The sequence below is a fragment of the Equus asinus genome, chromosome 14, assembly GCF_041296235.1.
Source record: "Equus asinus isolate D_3611 breed Donkey chromosome 14, EquAss-T2T_v2, whole genome shotgun sequence".
NCBI classification, from domain to species: domain Eukaryota; kingdom Metazoa; phylum Chordata; class Mammalia; order Perissodactyla; family Equidae; genus Equus; species Equus asinus.
Genome location: NC_091803.1, coordinates 4,020,852 through 4,041,093, shown reverse-complemented (window position 1 = coordinate 4,041,093; position 20,242 = coordinate 4,020,852). Strand labels below are relative to the sequence as shown.

Here is a 20,242-nt window from a genome sequence, read left to right as displayed (position 1 = left end):
GATTCAGAGCAATGGTGGTGGAGGGCAAGGTCAGGGAAGAAGGCATGAAATGCAGGGCATGGCCTTACCCGCTTCGTTTGACGGTTTGACTTCGGGCTCCTGAAGGTCTGAGAAACCCTTGGAATGGGAGCAATGAGCTCAGAGCCTGGAGAGCCGGATTCCAGGGCAGGTTCCGCCTCTCAGGCTGTGTGACCTTGGGAGGGTCCCCCTGTCTCTCTCAGCCTCCCTATCCCTCCTCCAAACGAGCGACATGAGGCGCCGTCAGTACAGCTGTGAGCCTCGTCCCTTCTTCGCCATGACTCTCAGTAAGAAATACATCTTCCATCCCAAACAGGACACAAACATACACAAACCACGGCAGCAAAAGTCTCCTGAATGTGACTTGCTGCGTACGCCGCCCTGCAGGTCGTCTCTGTGTCATTTTCTTTTTCAATGCCGCTCACCCCTTGGTGGACTCCAACATCTCCTGGGACGGCGCTGTCCCGCAGAACCTTCTGCGGTGCTGGAAATGGTCCGATACGGTAGCCACTGGCCACACGTGGCTGTTGAGCACTTGGAATGCGGCCCGCGTGACCCAGGAGCTGCGTTTTAACTTTCGTTTCATTTTACGTAATGAGGAAGTAAATGGTCGCGTGAGGCTGGTGGCTATGATTTTGGAAGTCGCACTTCTAGTAAGTCCAGATGGGCCATTTGAAACCCACGGCTCAAAGGGAAGCTTGCGGCTCAGCCCTCCCACCCCTCCTCGCTGGGTGGGCTTCCTGCCCTGCCAGACCCTCTGGCCCACAACAGACTATCCCCTGGGCCTTCCACTCACGCCAACCTTGACCTCAAGGTCACCTGGCCCAAACTCTGATCTTTTCTCATCACCCTGCTGGTCCCCCTCTGGCCATCCCCCCCAACCCCTACCATACCTCTCAAGTGGCACTGATACCCACCCAGCAGGGCCAGCCAGAAACCCAGCAGTCGCCCTGACTCCTCTGTTCCCCCACTTCTAATCCATCAACAGCATCTGGCGGGTTTCATCTGTAAACGTCCCTGGATCCCTTCTCTAGTCCTGGCCTCCAGCCCTCCCTCCCCCTAGCCACACTCGGCAACCCTCTGGTCCTCAACCTATAACAAGTGTGTGTGCCCACAGCGTCCCAGCGTCTGGAGAGCAGAAATGAGTTCACTGGAGTCCCTTTGTCTTCCTTCTTTGTCTTGTTCTAGCTACTTTGGGGCAGAGGGCGTGGGTAGGATTATTTTCTTAAAGTGTAGCAGGATCTCAAACAAAGCTGGTTATAAAAAGGAGCAGGGAGCTGGGCTTGTGACAGAGAGGTGGGGAGGACGTGTGCGCTGGGAAGAAGGGGCCTGCTCTTCAATTTGGGGGCGTGTCCTTCCACTTTGAAGGCTGGCCTGCCTCCAGGCGCCCCCAAGAGTGTCACCCCTTCCAGTAGGGGTTTCCCAGAGCCCATAACCGGGCCGAGGTCTCCTAAAAGAGAAAGCTGGACTTCCTAGAAGCAGCAAAGGGAAGTGGGCAGACTCTGGGTACGCTGGAATTCGGCGACCAAATGCGTGCGCCCCTGACTCGGGGTCATGAGGGTCCTCAGAGTCCCAGGGGCTCCCTGGCGCCGTCGCGTCTCGCAGGCACACCGAGGCAGTGGGGGGGGGGGGGGGGGGAGCGCGAGCTACAAGTACGCGGTGGGGCTGGCCACGCGGGGGGCTGCACGGCGGGGCGCGGGCGGTGGTGGCTCCCCGTGCAGCTCAGCCCGGGCCGGGGGACAGCGGGGCTCCGTCCAGCCCAGGGCATCTTCTCGCTCTCCAAACTGCGGGCAGCGGGGACACGCGGAGAGAAAGAAGGGGCCGCATTCGGAAGCCCCTCTAGTCCCCCCATTGCTCCCCCATCGCCCCCCCAGCCACCAGCCCAGCCGGGGCAGGAGGGGCCGCCCCCACGGGGAGGCGGGAGGGGGCTGGGGCCTCGGGGCCGAAGGCGATTGGCCCGGAGGCCCCCCGGCGCGCGCCCGCCCATCTGCTCGGGATTTGGCGGCGGCGGCTCGGCCCGGCCGGCCGGACGCTGATGGAACGGCCGAGATGTTCGCTCCCCGGCTGCTGGATTTCCAGAAGACCAAGTACGCGAGGTGAGCGGGGCGGGGGCGGGGGCGGCCGCGGCCGCGGCTCTCTCGCTGCCCCCACCAGCTGGAGAATGCCAGGCGACAAATGGACCCCAACCCCGGCCCGAAGAAGCCAGGAGGGGTTGGAAGAATTTGGGGGTCTCTGCAAGAATCTGCGCGCGCGGCTTTGCGCCCTGGACCCGGAGCAGCGCGGTGCCCAGCGCCACCTCTCTTAGCGGGGCCCCTCCGAGGGGAGCCGCTCCGCCTCTCTGAACCACAGTTTCGAGGGCTGCTAAACTGGGGGTGATGAGAGCCCCATGCCCGGGGCCCCGCGAGGATTAAGTGAGATGCCTCTGAAAAGCGCTTTGCATGGGCCCGGAGCAGAGTAATCGCTCAAGGTCTGCCCGGCGCTTTAGTTGATGATAGAAGGGGTTGGCGCGCACCACCTCTGTCCCCCCCTGCGCCACCCCTGTCCCGACGCCACCCCTGTCCCCCCAACCACCACTGTCCCCCTCAGGACCCCAGACCCCCACCACCCCTGTGCCCTTGTGCCACTCCTGCCCCCTTCCCCACACCCCCAGCATCCTGTCCCCCTCTGACCACCCCTGTCCCCCTTGCAACACCCCTGACCACCCCCATAGCAAGCAGGAGGAATGGATAAGTGCTCTTTTCAGGTGGGGAAACTGAGGCTCAGGTCTCAGGAAGGGCTGCCTTTACATCTTGGCCTTTTCAAAGCATGAGGTCCGTGGTCCCCCCAAGCCTGTTTGTTGTCCTACAATGGTGATGACAGATACTCCCACGGGGTTGCTGAACAGAAGACACGCTCCTGTCGCTTTGATTCCCAATTTACGGGCTGGGGCGGGGGGGAGGTTACAATTATTAAATTTCTCTAAGATGTTGGGGGGTGGGTTGCCTGAAAGCTGGCATGAAAATGCTTTCCTGAAGTTGCCCATCAGCATCCAGGGGGCTTTTTGGGGGAGCACCGGCTGTTCTGGGAGTGCAGCCCCCCGGGCCCCTGCCTCCTGCCCCTGCACCAGGTTCACGGAGAGGGCACCCAGCCTGCCCTGCTCCCCTCTTACCCTCCCCCTCAGGGCTCCCGCCTCCCCGGGTGGAGTGGGCAGGTGGTGAGTTTGAGCCCGGTTGGCATCATTTTTGATATCCTCAGCCCCGTGGCTCCGTGTCACTGGGGGATTGTTGAGGGTCCCTGGTCCCATGAAGTGTCTACAAGTTCAGGTCAAACTGAGCACAGCCTGACGGCAGACGCGGGCGAGGGCTGAGCATGACGTGGGGGCAGGGCGGGCGGGGAGGCAGGCCTGGGCCCCTCCCCATCAGTCTCACCCTCCTTTCCTTCTGGGGACCTTGTGATTGTCACAAAGCTGGGGAGGCCCACCAGGAATGGGGCTGCGGGGGAAGGACTTGAAGAGGAGTTCTTGAGGATTTTCTCTTGGCCGGAGGTGGGAGAGGCTGGGAGCGTTAAGTCTGCGGAATCTTCTCCACTGTCGGCGCTCCGACTTCCAAAGGTTTGTTCTCAGGGGTCCCGGGCGCTGGTGTGAGCTGCAAGTTGGTGGCGTGTTTGCTTGTTGGGGAGGGGAAGCCCAGAGCTCAAGGCTACAGATGCAGATGTGCTGGGAGGGCGTTCTGAAGCCTCTGCCGTGGGTCTTCGCCTGTCCTGCCGCTGCTGTGTGACCTTGGGTAGGTGTCTCAGCCTCTCTGGACCTCAGCTGGTTGATCTGTAAAGACAGGAGGATTGGTCTAAATGATCTCTAGGTTTGGACACCGGTGCTGCCCGCTCTGGACCTGGAATAGGGCTCCTCAGCTAGGCCGGGGGCTGGACCGTCGGCTGCTGCTTTCATTCTTGGGCTGATACAGCTTCTATGGGTGATGGGTCGGTTAAGGAAACAGAGGGCATCGATTAGAGCTATACCTGTTCCCTTCCTCAGTGCTCGCCCCTTACCACCATGCAGTCCCTGAAGTAGGTTCTTAATAAGGGCTTCTCGATTGAGTGAACTGAATAGTATAAACCAGTGCCATTCCCTAAAAAGGTCATGCAAGCCTCAGATGTCGTTTTAAATTTTCTAGCAGCCGTTCAGTTTAATGTGCGGCTAAAATGCCATCTCGTCGTCATGAAAAGGTAAAAAGAAACAGGTGGAATTAATTTTGAATATGTTTTTGTTAGCCCTTTATAGCCAAAGTGTTATCACTCCCACGTGTAATCAATATAAACAAATTATTCATGAGATCCGTTACATTATTCTTTTCACCGCAGATCTTTGAAATCGGGTGTATATTTATCCTTACCGCCAGTCACGGTCGGGACTAGCCGTATTTCAGCTGCTCAGTAGCCACCTGTGGCCTGTGGCCGCCATACTGAACGGCATAAGGATATCCTCCAGGGCGAGAGATGGGTGTTTGTCTTAATCCGTTCGGGTTGCTGTATCAAAGTACTGTAGACTGAGTGTCTTGTAAACGACAGAAATTTATTTTTCATGGTTCTGGAGGCTGGAGGTCTGAGATGAGGGTGCAGCCCAATCGAGTCCTGGTGGGGGCCCTCTTCCAGACTGCAGACTGCACACGTCTTGTTTATTCTCACACGGCACAAAGAGAAGCAGCTAGCTCTCTGGCCTCTTCTTAGAAGGGCGCCAATCCCGTTTATGAGGGCTCCACCCTCGTGACCTAATCACGTCCCAAAGGCCCTGCCTCCAAATGCCGTCGCACTGGGGATTCCATTTCAACATATGAATTTTTTTGGTGGGGAGAACGCAAACATTCAGTTCTTAACGGTGTTCCTACTTATGCTGTGTGTCACTGCAAAAGACGCTTTCTCTCTCTGAGCCTCTGTTTCTCACTGGATGGTTGGACCAGCTGATCTTTAAATTCTAAACTAGAGTCCTTGAATGGTTTGTCTTCATCAAGAAACATACTTATCGTACAGGAATTAGAGACAGTGTAGCGTTGGTGCAGGGCTAAGCAACTTGACCAATGGAACAGAATAGAGAGGCCAGAAACAGTTTCACGCAAAGACATTTGATTTTTGACAAAAGTGACGTTTCTGATCCACCAAGCAAGGGTGGTCTACTGAGTAATGGCGCTGAGACAATTGGTTATCCACAAGGAAACAGTGAAACTGGAACCCTACCTCACACCATACAGAAAAAGCATCTCTAGCTGGATTAAAGGTTTAAAAGTGAAATATTTAAAAAAATCAAAAACTTTTAGAAAATATAAAATAATATATTTAGGGCTTTGCGTTAGGTAAAGATTTTCTGAAGGCATAAACAAGTACAAACCATAAAAGAAAAGTTGGATAAACTAGACTACATTAAAAATTAAGAATATGTAGTCATCAAAAATTGCTGGGAAGAAAGCAGAAGATAAGCCCCGAACTTGAAGGATGTATCTGCAACACATTTAGCCAAGAAGTAATGAATGTCCAGAATATATAAAGAGCCACAACAAGAAAAAGACAAATAACCCAAGAGGATATGTAGAAAGACAGTCATTTCGCAGATGAAGAGCACAAATGAGCAGAAAGCGTGAGACAAACAGCTCACTCTCATTGGGGGTCTAGGAAATGCAAAATAAATTCATGATGAGACACTGTTCTTATATTCACTTATGAGAAGTCTGATAGTACTGTGGCAACTGCTTTGGAAGACAGGAATTTTCATGTAAACTTGGCCATGTGCACGTCGTAAGACTGGGCAGTTCTCTTTTGGGTGTCTCCCCTCAAGTTGTGCATGTGTGTGCCAGGGGACGTGCGCCAGGGGACAGGAATCTTCTCAGCAGCATTGTTCGTGGTAAGCAAGACTTCAAGCCAAGGTGACGTCCATCATTAGCAGAATGGTGTGTATTCATCCAGGGGACTAGTTCCCCCCCGTGAAAATGAACTCCGGTTCCGGGGAACAGTCTGGATAAATCTCAGAGACAGGTGGAGTAGAGCAAAGCACAGAAGAAGCTGTGAATCCCATCCCATCACGGGACACTCAAAACCAGGCACACCAACTGTGTCATTTAGGAATGCACAGAAAGGTATATAAAAAGCCAGAAAGTGGTTATTGCAAAATCAGGTGAGTAGTTACCTTTAAGGGAAGGCAAGAAGGATGCACAGGCTGCTTCTGGTCCTGGCAATGTCCTAATTCTTGCCTTGGGAAGAAAAACACACTGAATTCTAAGTGTCCCAGAAGAGAGCTCACGTTCCCTAGGGGAGACCCATGTGACCACACTTCCCTGCAAGGGAGGCTGGGAAATGTAGTCCAGCTCTCCGTCTGTGTCCACTGCTGTCTCCTCCGGGCCAGAATGGCACCTGGCATCTGAGTGGGTACCAGCCCAAATCTGTTGAATGAATATTGGCTGTGTGACTTTGGACAAGCGAATTAATCTCTGAAGACATTGGTCCCCTCTCTTGCTTCATGCAAGGTGACTTTCAACAGCGCTCATTGTGAAACAGCGTTACGGTCATAAGTGTAGCAGGTACTCCTTAAGACTGTTTTTTAAATCGTGGGAAGTGGGTATAAAAATGAAAGCAGCAGTCGCCCTTCATCCCACTGTCTCGAGATCATCGCTCTTAAACATGTGGGTTTGTTTCCTTCCAGTCTTTTTTCTGTGGATACTCCATAGCTAGCGTCTTATCCTGATTTTTAAAATGTGACCTGCTGTAATCCTATTTCCTTCGTCTTCCAAAACTACTTGCAACCTCCGTTTAACGTGTGCCTAACGTTCCATCTCATCGTCATTCTCTGCTTTATTTTAGTATTTCCCACTTTGGGACACTTAGGCTGTTTCCCAGATTCCGTTTCTGTAACTAACGCTCTCAGGGACATCTCTGCAGTAGTGTTCAGGAGAGTTCTCTGTGCGATACCTACCTGACCCATTGTCTGTTCTGGGCGTTGGCCAAGTCCTGTGGGTCACAAGGTCCATGTGATGCTCACTGACCGCCCAGTTTGCAGTGACCAGGTCAAGGGGTCCCCACTGGGAGTGGCTCCCACAGCGCAGTTCTTGCCCTGGGGCTTAGAGTTGCTCCGAAGGCCACACAAAGGTCGGGGCCCAGCTTGTGCCTCGGTGGCCTCCTTGGGAGGTGGCAGGAGCTTGGCGCTCATGCTTTGATTGAGTCCTCCTCGTTGCTGGCTTCTCTGGGGCAAGCACCTTATTCCCTGAGCCTTGCTTTCCTCCTTGTAAATGAGGCTGGTGGATGGGGTTGGTAGAGCACGTGGTGGCTCTGCTAGGCCTTCTGTGGGTTTAGGTCCCTTCCAAACCACTTAGAACCAGTCCTACTCTCGCCAGGACTCTGAAATTCTGAAGGTCACAGGTTTCGTGAATGTCCTTTTTTATTTTTATTTTTTTTGAGGAAGATTAGCCCTGAGCTAACATCTGCTGCCAATCCTCCTCGTTTTTTTTTTTTTTTTTGCTGAGGAAGACTGGCCCTGAGCTAACATTCATGCCCATCTTCCTCTACTTTATACATGGGACGCCTACCACAGCATGACTCGCCCAGTGGTGCCATGTCCGCACCTGGGATCCGAACCGGCGACCCCCAGGCCACCAAAGCAGATCGCACGCACTTAACCACTGCACCACCAGGCCGGCCCCTGCCTCGTGAATGTTCTTAAGTGATTGAGATAACATATGTGAAGCATCTAGGTAAACAGCTGGTGCTCCATGGTGGTTATTTATGTCACGGTTATTGCTGTCATTTAATCTGTCTCTTTCCTGAGAGAATTTGAGGCAGTTGGTAAAAAGTGAGTTTCTTAATCCCCACTGGCTGTCAGAGAGATGCTTTCATCTGGGCAAGGCTTCCTCTGCCTTCGGAAGTCTCTGCGTAGATGGAGAAGGGGTTGGGGGGCGAGGGGCGCACCGGTGCTTCTGTCTGTCTGGGCCGCCAAAGGGCAGGCCAGTGCCCGGCTTCATGGAGCAGGGGGAGATGAGCCCGTGGGCCAGGGCTCGTTTCATCCAATTCGTAGCAGTCCTGTGAGCGAGTATGGTTTTTATCTCTGTTTGGTTTGCCCAAGGTCATCGAGCAAATGGTGGGACTCACGCCTGGGTTTGTCTGCCTTCTTCTTTGCTTTGCCACCTCCTGAGCAACCATGGGGATCATCCTTGTGATCCTAATTATCAACAGTTGCAGAGTGAGCCTCCTGCACCGGATGTCCTGCGAGTGTCTGCTCATCACCGGACACAGAGACTCGAATGCCAGGTCCTCCCCGCTGCCCACACCCTCGCAGGGCCTGGCGGGGCTCTCAGAAGGCCCGTCTGTGCCTCGGCCTCCCTCCTTCATTCACTGACAGGCCCGCCCCAAACCCTTGTAGGGCGGGAGCGAGTGTCCTGCAGAGGGCCACATACCATATGTCTGAATGTTTAAAGTTAAAGATCAAGCTAACAAGTGTTTCGACGAAATGGGCTGTCCTCCTTCTCGACAAATATACTTGTATGGTGACGAAATTGGACACTCTCTAAGACAGTGGCCGTCGTATGACTGAAGCCTGGCCAGTCTCAAAGACGGCTGAGTTTAGACATCTTCAAGGTGTCTTGGCCTTTGGTACCGGGCCAGCGATGCTTCGGGAGGAGAAATAAAATAAAGCAACGTGTAATTTGTTCGTTATTGTGTATGTCATATGGTTGATTTTTTGCTTGACTTCATTGCAGTAAAATCATGAATTGTGTTATTCATATTCAAGATTTTTGCCTAAATTTGCGTTCTATTAACAGTAATAAACTAAAAGTGTGCTGTCTGGGGCTGTAGCATTAGCCCCCTGTGGCTATTTAAAAGTAAATCTAAATTCATTAAAATTAAATAAAATTGGAAAGCTAGTTCCTCAGTCTCACTAGCCACATTTCAAGAGCTCAGTAGCCACAGATGGCCAGTGCCACCGAACGGGACAACACAGACAGACAACATTTCCATCATTGCAGAAATTTCTCTTGGGGAGCACTGGTCTAAAGGATTAAAATGAAAAATGTAATTTAAAAAAAACAACAAACTCCAGACATGTAAATTAAAGCAAATGCAAAAACCTGAAAAAATTTAAGTGATTTTTATTCCAAAATATCCAAAATTTTCTATTAAATTCAAAAGGCAAAATGCAAGTTAAGATTAATAAGTATAAAATTTAAAGTCAGAAAGTATTTCGGTAAAGCTGAAATATTTTATTTGAGTTTTTGAAACTGTAATTGAACCTTATTTTATGAAAATGAAACCGCTGTCGCCTAGAGTTCGCCTCCACCTGGCTGCCCATGTGAAGAATTTGGGGGCTTCGAGTTCAGGAGTAATGGGAACTTATTAACATTGCACGGCGTTCCTCGGCTGCCGTGTGCTTCTTTTGGGAATTCTCAGGCAGTTTGCCGGTGCCTCTGAAACCTGGAACTGGACATTATTCGTCTTCTTCCCCTCATGTGACGGATGAGGCTGATGGGGGGCTGCTCGGCCAGCAGATGAGAGGGACGCCCAGCTCGAAACTCAGGTCTTTCTGACCTCAAGTCTGAGTTCTTGCCAGTTCCTCTCTGCAAGGAACCAGCCCTTCTCCGGCCATCTTGTCCCTGATCTGGCCGATCCCCAAGCTGCCAGAGCTCCCAGGCTGAGGCTCAGACCTCTACAGCCCCCTCCCTGTGGGGCCGGCCATCTTTAGCCGGATGAGCAGGAGGGCCACCGGAGTTGACCACAGGGTGACGGCTTAGCTCACAGGAGGTATGAGTGTGGATCGGTGCTCACATGACTCGGTAAGGTCGCTCCTTAAATTGGAGGACACGTGAACTCGTTCTGGGGTTTAGGGCGTGTAGGGCCCCATGGGACCTAGAGAGCTGGTGGCTCTTCCTGTTTATGTGACTCTCCGGCGTGGAGCCCATTCTCCGCTTCCACCGTCTGCCTTCTTCACTCTCATCTCTGTGCTTTTCCCTGCCTCCTGCCTGCAGCCGCCTCATAGTCTCTGCTTTCTCGTGGCTTCAGTTCCTTCTTCTCTGTTGCTTGGCATCTCCATCTCATTGAATCCTATTCTAATTGCTCCCGTGGCTGTGCCTCCCACGCACCTGGCGGCAGTGGAGAGGGCAAGTGTGTCTTCTCCATGTGACCTGAGAGTGGACAGCACATAGTAAATACTTGGGGACTTGGAATTAGAATGGCATCATGTGTGGCTTGTGGTGTCAGACCACTTGGGTTTGCCTCAGACCCCTCCTTCCCCACTTATTGGCTGTGTGATCTTAGGCATGTTGTATGACCTCTCTGTGCCTTGGTTTCCTCTTCTGAAGAAATGGAAGTAATAATATTACTAACCTACTAATCTCACTGGGTGGATTGAGTCTCTGAGCCTCAGCTTCCTCATCTGTAAAATGGACAAAATAATAGACTCTCATTGTAGAGTTGTTTGGAGGACTAGATGCTCAAGCATGGCAAGTGCTTGTCCCAGAGCCTGGCGCAGAGTAAGCGCTCCAACAGTGCATTGTCCATCTCGGTCCTATTGCTCACCTACTGGTGCCCTTGAGCTGGTTACTTAGTTTCCCTGGGACTCAGGTCCTCCATCACTGCATGAGGGATGGACCAGGTACATGCACTTGCCAGAGTGTGGGATGTGTCCCTTTGGCCCACGGAGGGGCCTGGGTGGTCACAGAATGGACAGTGAATCACTCTGAATGAAGCAGGGTCATTGGGGACCCACTGTCCTTAGGATTCACCGGGAGAAAGACTCGTCTTGGGGATAAGCACTTAGGCCCTCAGGTCCCACTGTTCAGGGAAACTGAGCTGCAAGATCACGAACACCAGACCTAAGATGCTGAGCTGTCTTCTTCCTCCAGACGGTGAGGATTCCCCTCCTCTCAAAATGTCCAGCTGGAAGAAACACCAAGGTCACGAGGGGTCAGGGCTGGGCTTGTCTGGATCTCCCACGACTCTGCCACCAACCCGATGGCGGGAACACTAGTTACCAAGAGAGGGCTCGGAGGGATGAGGGGCCCTGGGACTCTCGGCTCGTGTTGTAATAGTTGCTGCTTCTCTCGGAGTCCGTAGTTGGCGGTGGGGCGGGAAATGGAGGGGAGGCAAGTTGGGGCTGTGCCGGGTGTGTCGTTTGATCAGAGTGAAGACAACCGAGAAAACACTGACCACCCTCACTGTGGACACTTGGCTGCCCCCACATAGAAATCTGTCTTCCATTTGTTCATTAATTCAGGCCACAATTGCCCAGTGCCTATGACATGCCAGGCACTGGCCCAGGTGCTGGGGACACAGGGCTGCCTTCCTGGAGCTTGCACTCTAGTGTGAGAAGCAGACGACAGACAGATAACGAGATAATAGAATTTTGGTGGGGATGTGGCCAGGTGAGAGTGTGCGGTGCAGGGATGGGTGAAACAGGGGTAGAGAGGCTCCCCATAGGACTGTTTGGAGGATGAGGTGAGGAGATGCATGTAAACTGGCATACAGTGGGTGCCAACTAAATGAGGGGCTGATGCAGCGCAGGGTTGGGGCACCTGCTGCCCTGCTGGGTGTCGAAGGAGCTGTCCTTTCAGCACTGGCCGGCCTCAGCTTGGTGCTCTCCTCCTCGACTGAGAACCTGGGCTGACAGATTTGCGGGGAGATACAGGAAGTGAGAGTGGTCCAGAAACCCCACTCCCGCGGCAGTGCAGAAACGCACCTTTAGATTCATCCAGATGCAGCCCACCCTTTCACGTTTCTCCCAAGTCCCAGGACTTGAGCAGGAGAGGGTATGGCAGGTCCCCCGTCTTTGCCCACTGTTCCCCAGCCAGACAGCAAGCTGCTTGGAGCAGGGGTGGGCTGGGGGCTGTTTGAACCATGCGTCCCCTGGGGGGTAACGTGGTCTGGCATGTGGTGGGCATTCCATGTTTGTCCACTGGTTGGGCGCCCAGAGTTGGTTAGCTGGTCCATTGATTCATTCAGACACCTTGTTGAGAGGCAGGGGCTGGGTGCAAAAATGAATCCTATGGAAAGATGCTCATCATCACTAATCATCAGGGAAATGCAAATCAAAACTACACTAAGATATCACCTTACACCCGTTAGAATGGCAAAAATATCCAAAACCAAGAGTGACAAATGTTGGAGAGGTTGTGGAGAAAAAGGAACGCTCATACACTGTTGGTGGGAAGGCAAACTGGTGCAGCCACTATGGAAACGGTATGGAGATTTCTCAAAAAGTTAAAAATAGAAATACCTTATGATCCAGCCATCCCGTTACTGGGTATCTATCCTAAGAACCTGAAATCAGCAATTCCAAGAGTCCCATGCACCCCTATGTTTATTGCAGTATTATTCACAATAGCCAAGATGTGGAACCAACCTAAGTGCCCATCAACTGATGATTGGATAAAGAAGATGTGGTATATATACACAATGGAATACTACTCAGCCATAAAAAAGGACAAACTCGTCCCATTCACAACAACATGGATGGACCTTGAGGGTATTATGTTAAGCGAAATAAGCCAGACAGAGAAAGACGAGCTCTATATGACTCCACGCATAGGTGGAAGTTAACATATAGACAAGGAGAAGTGATCGGTGGTTGCCAGGGAAAAGGGTGGGTCAGGGGAGGGCACAAGGGGGGAAGTGGTGTACCCACAACATGACTAACAATAACGTACAACTGAAATCTCACAAGGCTGTAAACTATCATAATCTTAATGAAAAAAAAAAAAAAAGCTTTGGAAAAAAAAAGTGAATCCTCTGCAGAGCTTGCCTCCTCCTTTCCAGAAGCTCATAGTCTGGGGGAGGACTGAGTCTGCTAATCATACCCTGTGAACAAATGCATAATTGAGATATGAATGAATATGCTGCAAATGTAGGTATGCTTTATGCTTGAATGCCTAGGTGAGGGGGTCTTAAGGGTGAATTTGGGACTTCCAGTTATAAGTAACAGAAGCTTCAATCTGAACTGGCTTAAAGCAAAAAACAAAGAAAGAGAGAGGGAAGGAAGCAAAGAATGGGAGGGAGGAGGAAAGAGAGAAAGAAGGAGGAGGAGGAGGAGAAGGAAGGGAAAAAAGGAAAAGAAAAATGTTGGTACTCAGAAATGAAAAGTATGTGGGTTCAGGTTCAACAGGATCCAGGGTCTCAAGGAGAACCCAGGCCATCTCTCTCCATCTGTGTGCTGTTTCCCCAGGTGGCTCCATTCTCTGGACTGCTCACAGCCCTTGTGGATGGAGAGTTTCTTTTTCCCCACAGAATCACCACTCTCCTGGAATCGAGCTTCCTTGTCCTGGCTTGGATTACACGTCCATCCTCGAGTCTGTCACCAGGGTCGGGGAAGGACTCCACCAGGTCTAGATCACAGCTCTTCCTTTGGAGCTTGGAGTTTGGGAGTCAGGCATGGCTTGGGGTGGGAGTGGGGTACTGCCCCACTTGAACTCGATGGAGGGGGAGGAGAGAAGGGGTGGCCGAAACCAAAAGTGGTTGCTGTTATGAGATTGAGAGAGGACAGATGCTGGATGGACAAACCCCACCACTACCCGCCATTGGACAGGAGAAGCTGCGGAGAGCTTGAGGCATTTGGGTGGGTCCTTCAGGATGAATAGGAGTTCAGCAGGGAGGCTGGCGGGTGTGGGGAGGTGTGGGGAGGGGGTGAGGGGGGGCGGGGAATTCCTGGAAGAGGGCAGAGCATGAGAGAGGCATGGAGGGGGAAGCGCAGGGATGCCTAGGGAGGAGTTGGCAAGGCTGGGGCTCAGACTGGGCAGTGGGGAGGATGCTGGGTCTGGCCCCCAAGGACCCCGGGGTGCACCCAGCAGCTGGCCTTTCTCCTGTGGGCCCCGGGACGCCATTGAAGGTCTTCCGCTGAGGGTGGCATGGGTTCCAGAAGGAGAGGAACTCATGGGAGGGGCTCCTTCAGAGACCATCACAGCAGTAAACAAGTGGGGGCTTTCTGGGATGCAGAGGCACAGGGGAGCAGGCTGGAGGCGCGGGAGCTACGTGGGGAGGTCTGCTTCTCTCATTCCCTGACTGCGGGAGGTTGCATGCACCAAAACCTCCGTGCGTGTTTCTGCAGAACCAGGACGCTCTTACGGAATGAGATTAAAGAAAGGAAATTTAGCCTTCAAACAGAATGACATTCTGACGCATGCTGTGACATGGATGAACCTTGAGGACGTTATGCTGATGAACAAAATGCTATTACTGCATCGTGCTAATAAGCTAATCAACAAAAGGACAAGTCACGTATGATTCCACTTATCTGAGGTCTCTGGAGGAGTCAAGTTCATAGAGACAGAAAGTGGAACGGAGGTCACCAGGGGCTGGGAGGGGGATGAGGAGTCCGTGTTAATGGGGACAGAGTGTCAGCTTGGGCAGAGGAGAAAGTTCTGGAGATGGATGGTGGGGATGGTTGCACAGCAATGGGAATGTACGCACTGCGCTGAACTGTGCCCTTAAAGATGATGAAAAGGATAAATTTTACACTATGAGTATTTCACCACAATTTAAAAAGTTCCTTTAAGAAAACCTGGCTGAAAATGGTAACATATGGAGGTAATTTATTAAATGTGAGAAGAAACAGAAAAAAAAAATTTAGCATTGACACAATGTTGTTCAATAGCATCCACATGTAGATTCTACCCATCGCCCCATTGCTGTCCCAGTTCCCGCTTTCCCGTGGTTCCCTCCGATCCCGGATCTGGTTTGGGATCCTGATCGCGTCGTCTGGGTAGCTTCCTCTCACCCAGAACTCACCTCTAGCCTTCCTCTGTCTTGGAGACCTTTGCGTCTGCAGCATCCAGCCCGGGGGTTCTATGGACTCTGCCTCCATTTGGGGTCCTTGACCTGTTCTCCTGATCAGACTGAGGCTCTGTGTTTTTTGCAGAAGTGATGCTGGTCCTTCTCGGTGCCTCGTAACCCGGGGTTCACAGCGTCGGTCTGTCCTTTCAGCGTGACGTTAACCTTGATCCCTTGGTTGGCAAGTTTCTCTCCATAACCTGACTGTTTCTTTTGGTAATTAATAGCATTTGGGGGGGGGCACAGGGAGGGGGTATTTCGAGATTATGTAAATATTCCATTCCATCCTATGAACTTGCGTTCAAAAAGTAGAGAGGACGATATAATGAACCCCTGACACTTATAGCCTAAATTTGACAGTTACGAACGTTTTGCCGTAAGTACTCGCTTCGCCTCCTTGCTTTTTCTCTGGGGAAGGCAAATTTTGGATGATATCATTCAATCCCCATCTCTCAGCGGTCTTCCATAACCGCAAGCTCCCTATCACACCTGACAGCGTTGGCAACCGTTCCTGACCCCGAGCACTTGAGATGTGGCTGGTGCCACTGAGGAACTGGGCTGCAAATTTTATTAAGTATTAGTGGATTTACATTGGCTCAGCCGAATGTGGCCAGCGGCTGCCCCCTGAGCTAGCACAGCTGTAGAGCCTCGATTCGATTTGGGATCAACGACGTCCTTGGGAAGAAAGGCAAGAGGCTTCGCATTGTGTCTCTCCAGGAGGCACCAGACGCCTGGCTGTCCCGTTTCTGGTGATGCTGAGATTGATCTTGGGGCCTCCGGGGTAATCTTGGGGAGCTCAGCTCCTTGGGTTGAAGATGCCGTTGCTTAGCAACCTCTTGCCGATGGTCCTCGCTTCGTTGGTTATCGTTGTCTGAATCAATGACTTCCTTAGCGGCTGTAGTTGTGTGGTTTCCAGGATCCTCTCTGATGAAGACTCTCACTCCTGAACCTCTCTGCACACAGCGCACCCAGTGGGTGGATCCGCGTTACTATCCAAGACAAAAGAGAAGGTTCGTGGCTTCCAAAGAAAGGCCCCGTGGGGAACGAACGGATCGGTCTGCTTGTAGTGTCAATATTCTTAGGATGTGTGGATGGTGTTTTGGGCTCCATGAGCCCCCGGGGTTGCGTGCACAATGTGTGTGTTTGTGTGCATGCATGCATGTGTGTGCATTTTGCCTCAGAAACGCGTAGGTCTCTGGGAGCATCTCTTTCTCCCAGTAGGAGCTGCCTTGTTTAGGAATGGATGCCTGAATCCTGATCACAGGGGATGGAGCTGGGCTGAAAACCAGCTTCAGCATATCCCAGGGCCCCCTGCTTTGGAATTTCCACGGCTCCACCCTGCTCCGACATGGTACCCTGGACCCTGGGCCATTGGCTATGGTCTGTGGCTGTAGGCTATGCCAGGGCATGTGGCCCTGTGTTGGTGGGAATGGGCCACTCCAAGGCCCCTGCCATGTTCCACGGGTCCCGGAGCGGCCACTTCTTTCACAGGGACCTGTCTGAGCGGGGAGAACACTATTTCTCGTGGAAGGATCAGCTGCTGCAGGATGCCCCAGCGTTCCGGCAGGAGGATGGCTGTGGAAGGCGGTCCCTACATCTCCGGAGTTAGAGCTGCTTATGCTCCCTCCAGGCGAGCCCAGGGCTAAAGGTCCCGTTGGGGGTGGGTGGGGGATGTTGCTGAATTTCTTCATGAAGTTCCTCCCAGTGGATTCCCGTTTGGGATGCACCTCTTAGAAGGTGTGTTCCGGTGCCTTCGCTGTGAGGAGGATGGTGGTGGTTCTGTGAGCTCACGGGAAATGTTCTGGATGGTAACCCCATCGTGTCCTCAGGGAGAGGAGAAATGTGGGGACTGAGACGTGGCAGGGAGGCCACGGGGCGCTGTGTTAGGAGAGCGAGGGCAGGCGGGGCCGTGGCCTGTCCCTTCCAGAGGCATTGGGAAGAAAACAAATGTGGGTCCCACCCTCGGCTGGCTACCGCGCCCCGGCCCCGCCCGTGGAGCCAGGGGGAGTGAAGGAGCTTCCAAACTGTGAAGTGCCGTGCCAACAAGCCCCTGGAGTCGGCAGCATCCTCACGTGGGACTGGAGTAATTCGGAAGCAATATTGCCTGCTTGCCCCGTATTAGCAGGTCCTGCTCTTGGCTCCTGAGAATCTGCCTTAGTTTGGGTTTCCCCAGAAGGAGACCCCGAGACTAGGATTCAAGGGCAAGCAGCGTGTTTGAGAGGTGACCCCAAGGTTCATCAACGGGAAAATGGGGGAGTGAGAACAGGGAGGGGCACGCAGCCCCCCTGAAGGGTTTATGAAGAAGCAAGTTGGCACCGTGGGCACCTGGAGCCTAATTCTGCTTGGAAGATGGCTCGGAATTCTTCCCACTGAGGGCAGAGGGCTGGGGTGGGCTGGGGTCTTCGTCAGCTCTCCGTGAGTCGCTGTTGAGGCTGCGTCCTGCGGCACTAACTCTCGGGCGCTTGCAGCCGCAGGGCGAAGGCCCCACCTTGCTTCTGCAGCCAGAGCGCTCAGGCCTGGGGCGTGCGGCTGTGGGGTCCAAATGCCGAGGAGCAGCTGGGCACCCACAGCATTGAGGGCTGTGGGCCGACCACTCGGGCTTGCATCTGCCCCTTGTTATAAAAATTGCAGAGGTGGGGGCCTCACCCCAGGGGTTACTGGTTCAGGAGTCTGGGTTTCCATGGCAGCATCTCACTGTTATCTTGCGGGAGCTTCCTGTGAGGCCGGGAGGAGGGGGTGGCCCTGCTTTAGAGATGTGGACTCTCATTGTCCCAGAGGAGAGGAGATTCCCCAGGGAGGCACGGGGAGGGTCCTCGGGGTCAGTACCATCAGCTGCACACCTCCAGGGGGCGCCGTTCACGTGGAATGCCACGTGCAGCCTGGCTGAGACCTGTGTTCTCCTACAGACCATGTGGGATTTCCTTGCACCTAGCACCCGGTCCAGCCTCAGCCCCTCCCACCCCTCCCTCAGTTTCCCCTTCCTGTCCCCGGCTCTCTCCCCCCGGGGATTTTGATCTCACAGCCATTCCATTCCAACGTGGCGCCAGCCCAAGGACTGTTTTTTCCCCACTCTGTTTCCCAAAGGCTGAGCCAAGATGCTGTCTGCCATGCAGGAGGAGCCATGAATTCATGAATGGACACAAAGAGTAGCCGGGGCTGAGCTGGAGAGGGGGAGAGGCTCTGAGGGCCCGGGGCCAGCTTGGAGCCTCTGTGGGACAGACGGACAGACCCCCTTTGTCTCCTGGACAAATCTCTTTAGTCCTCAGCGCTGGGGATTCAGGCCACCGCCACCAGGCACGGGCCCAGCCTGGAGGGGGCGGCCACAGCCGTTCTCCTGGGCCCGGGCTCATTTGGGAGGGAGGCCGGCTTTTCTCCAGGGGCTATGACAGACCCCAGGCAGGCCCAGGGCCAGAAGGAGAGGGGGAAATCGCAGCTCTGAGGCTGGGCCTGGGGAGGACGCAGGAGGGGAGACCAGCAGGGATGGGGCCCAGGTGATGGGGTCAGGGAGGGACAGGCAGGTCAGCAAGCTTAAGCCCTGCCCTGGGGCAGAAATGCTGCCCCCGGCTGCCTGTAGAGACCCCAGGGCGGTGGTTTTGAAAGCGCTCCTTCTTCAGATCTAGCCCAGCAGCAGCCTGTCCATCTTTAAACCCTTCAGTGGAGTGTAACGTACGGGAAAGCCTCCCCATCACGACTCCAGGTGAGCAACCTGTGGAACCGGCACCCGGATCAAGATGCTCGACGTTGTTGGTCGCCAGAAACCCCTTCATGCCCCCTCCAGTCACTGCCAAGGGTGACCACCACCCTGGCTTTTATCCTCAAACGCCCCTGGTGCCAGTTCTTGAAGTTTATATACATAGGATCCAGGAGTGGATACTGCCATTCGGCGTCGTATCTGAGATGCGTCCGTCTTTCTGCAAGCAGTCGTTTGCTCATTCTTATCGCCGTCTGGTGTCCCGTTGTGTGAATCTCCCCCGTTTATTTCCATTCTGCCCCGGATGGGCATTTGGGTGGTTTCCAGGACTCTCTTTGGCACCGGCCGCTCCCCGCTCCCAACTAGGATGTGGCCGGTTCGAGAACGTCTGGTCTCCAACATTGATTTCCATATTTAAAACGTTTTCTTTTTATTATTTTTTTAAAAGATTCCTAAAGGAGTAAATGGACATGGTAGCCAGTCAAACAACACAGAAATAGAAAGAAAAAAATACTATTTCCCGCCCTTCTCTCCCCGTCTCTCCTCTGGTGCTTCTTTTCATTCCTTCTGCTTGTCCCAGTCGGCAAACTGGCCCCACCCCTAGGATGGTGTGGCCTTGGGCAAGCCACTTGTTCTGGCCGGATTAACCCATGTCTCAGGAGTCTGTCCATTCCAAAAATTCTAACTGTGCCTAACTTGTTATCTTGAGTCTGAACGACTTAAGCAGTGCTCCGAGGATCGAGTGTTCAGTTATTGGCCGGGCCTTACCCGTTGCGTGCACGGCTCTGCATCGGTGTAACTGAGTGAGGGCTCGTTCTGCTCGCCCCAACCCTGAAGCCAAATCAATTGCAAGACTAGTTGGTGGTGGAGAAAGGGGTTTATTCCATTAGCCAGCAAAATCGGAAGATGGTGGACTCATGTCCCGAAGACCATCTTACTCAAGCACAAGGTTTCAGCAGTTATGTAGGGCCAGCGGGCTATAAAGGAAGGGGTTGGGATTGTTGACCATCTGGCGTCAGGGACTGGAGCCCCACCCCAGGCCTTTCAGGTGTCATCGGTGATGGATGTCAGCATAGATGTGTTTCTTCGAGGAGGTCGGCGTATTCCTGAGAAACTCAAAGAACAGAGCTAATATTTATCTCTACAGGGAGGTATCTACAGAACGTACGTATTTCCCAGAGGGTGGTTAAAAAACTCACTTAGGCTACGTGCAAGTTAAAACATGCACGATGTGGGCGGGTTGGTCAGAGGTTATTCTAAGTTACGACACGGCTTCCCTCATGTCAACCTTGCTGTAGGCTGGTATCACTGGTACCAGGAAGGCAAAGATAAATCAGGGCCAGTCCCCTGGTTTGCAGTCTAGGCGTGGAAGCAGACCCAGAAACTCCCAAATACATATTGTATGTGCTATGATAGGGGTTGCACGGGCAGTTGTGGGAGTCCAGAGGAAAGAGTCCGTCTCTCTGCCCAGGAGTGCTCCAGGAAGAGAAAGAGGGAAGGAGAGTCCAAGCAAATGACTTGTGCGGTGGCCTAGAGGGGAGAGAAGGCAGTTTATGACCCAGTCTGGATGGGAGTGTGAGGGTAGCGATCAAGGAAGGGCTTTTCAGGAGAGGGGCCTTTTGCCATGGGTTCTGAAGGCTGAATAGGAGTTTGCCAGTTGGAGAGAAGAGAGAAAGGGATTTTCAAGCAGAAGAAACAATGTGTGGAAGGCCCAGGGGCATGATGACTCTGGGCCTTGGAGAGAGCTTTCCTAGGGTGAGGAGGATTGTA

The 20,242-nt window shown here is 53.1% G+C and overlaps 1 protein-coding gene across 6 annotated transcripts in view; it reads left to right on the top strand.

Moving 5' to 3' along the window:
• Positions 1-1,938: 1,938 nt before the first annotated feature.
• MMD2 (monocyte to macrophage differentiation associated 2) overlaps positions 1,939-20,242 on the top strand; it is a 47,084-nt gene continuing 28,780 nt past the window's right edge. For 4 of the 6 annotated variants that reach the window (XM_044747427.2, XM_070484142.1, XM_070484145.1 and 1 more), the window contains exon 1: positions 1,939-2,114. In XM_044747427.2, the coding sequence (XP_044603362.2) occupies positions 2,068-2,114 (47 nt within the window). In that variant the 5' untranslated portion in view covers positions 1,939-2,067. Of the gene's footprint in view, positions 2,115-3,456; positions 3,608-20,242 lie in introns of those variants that run through there. The other 2 variants (XM_070484144.1, XM_070484143.1) reach the window with 2 other exon arrangements.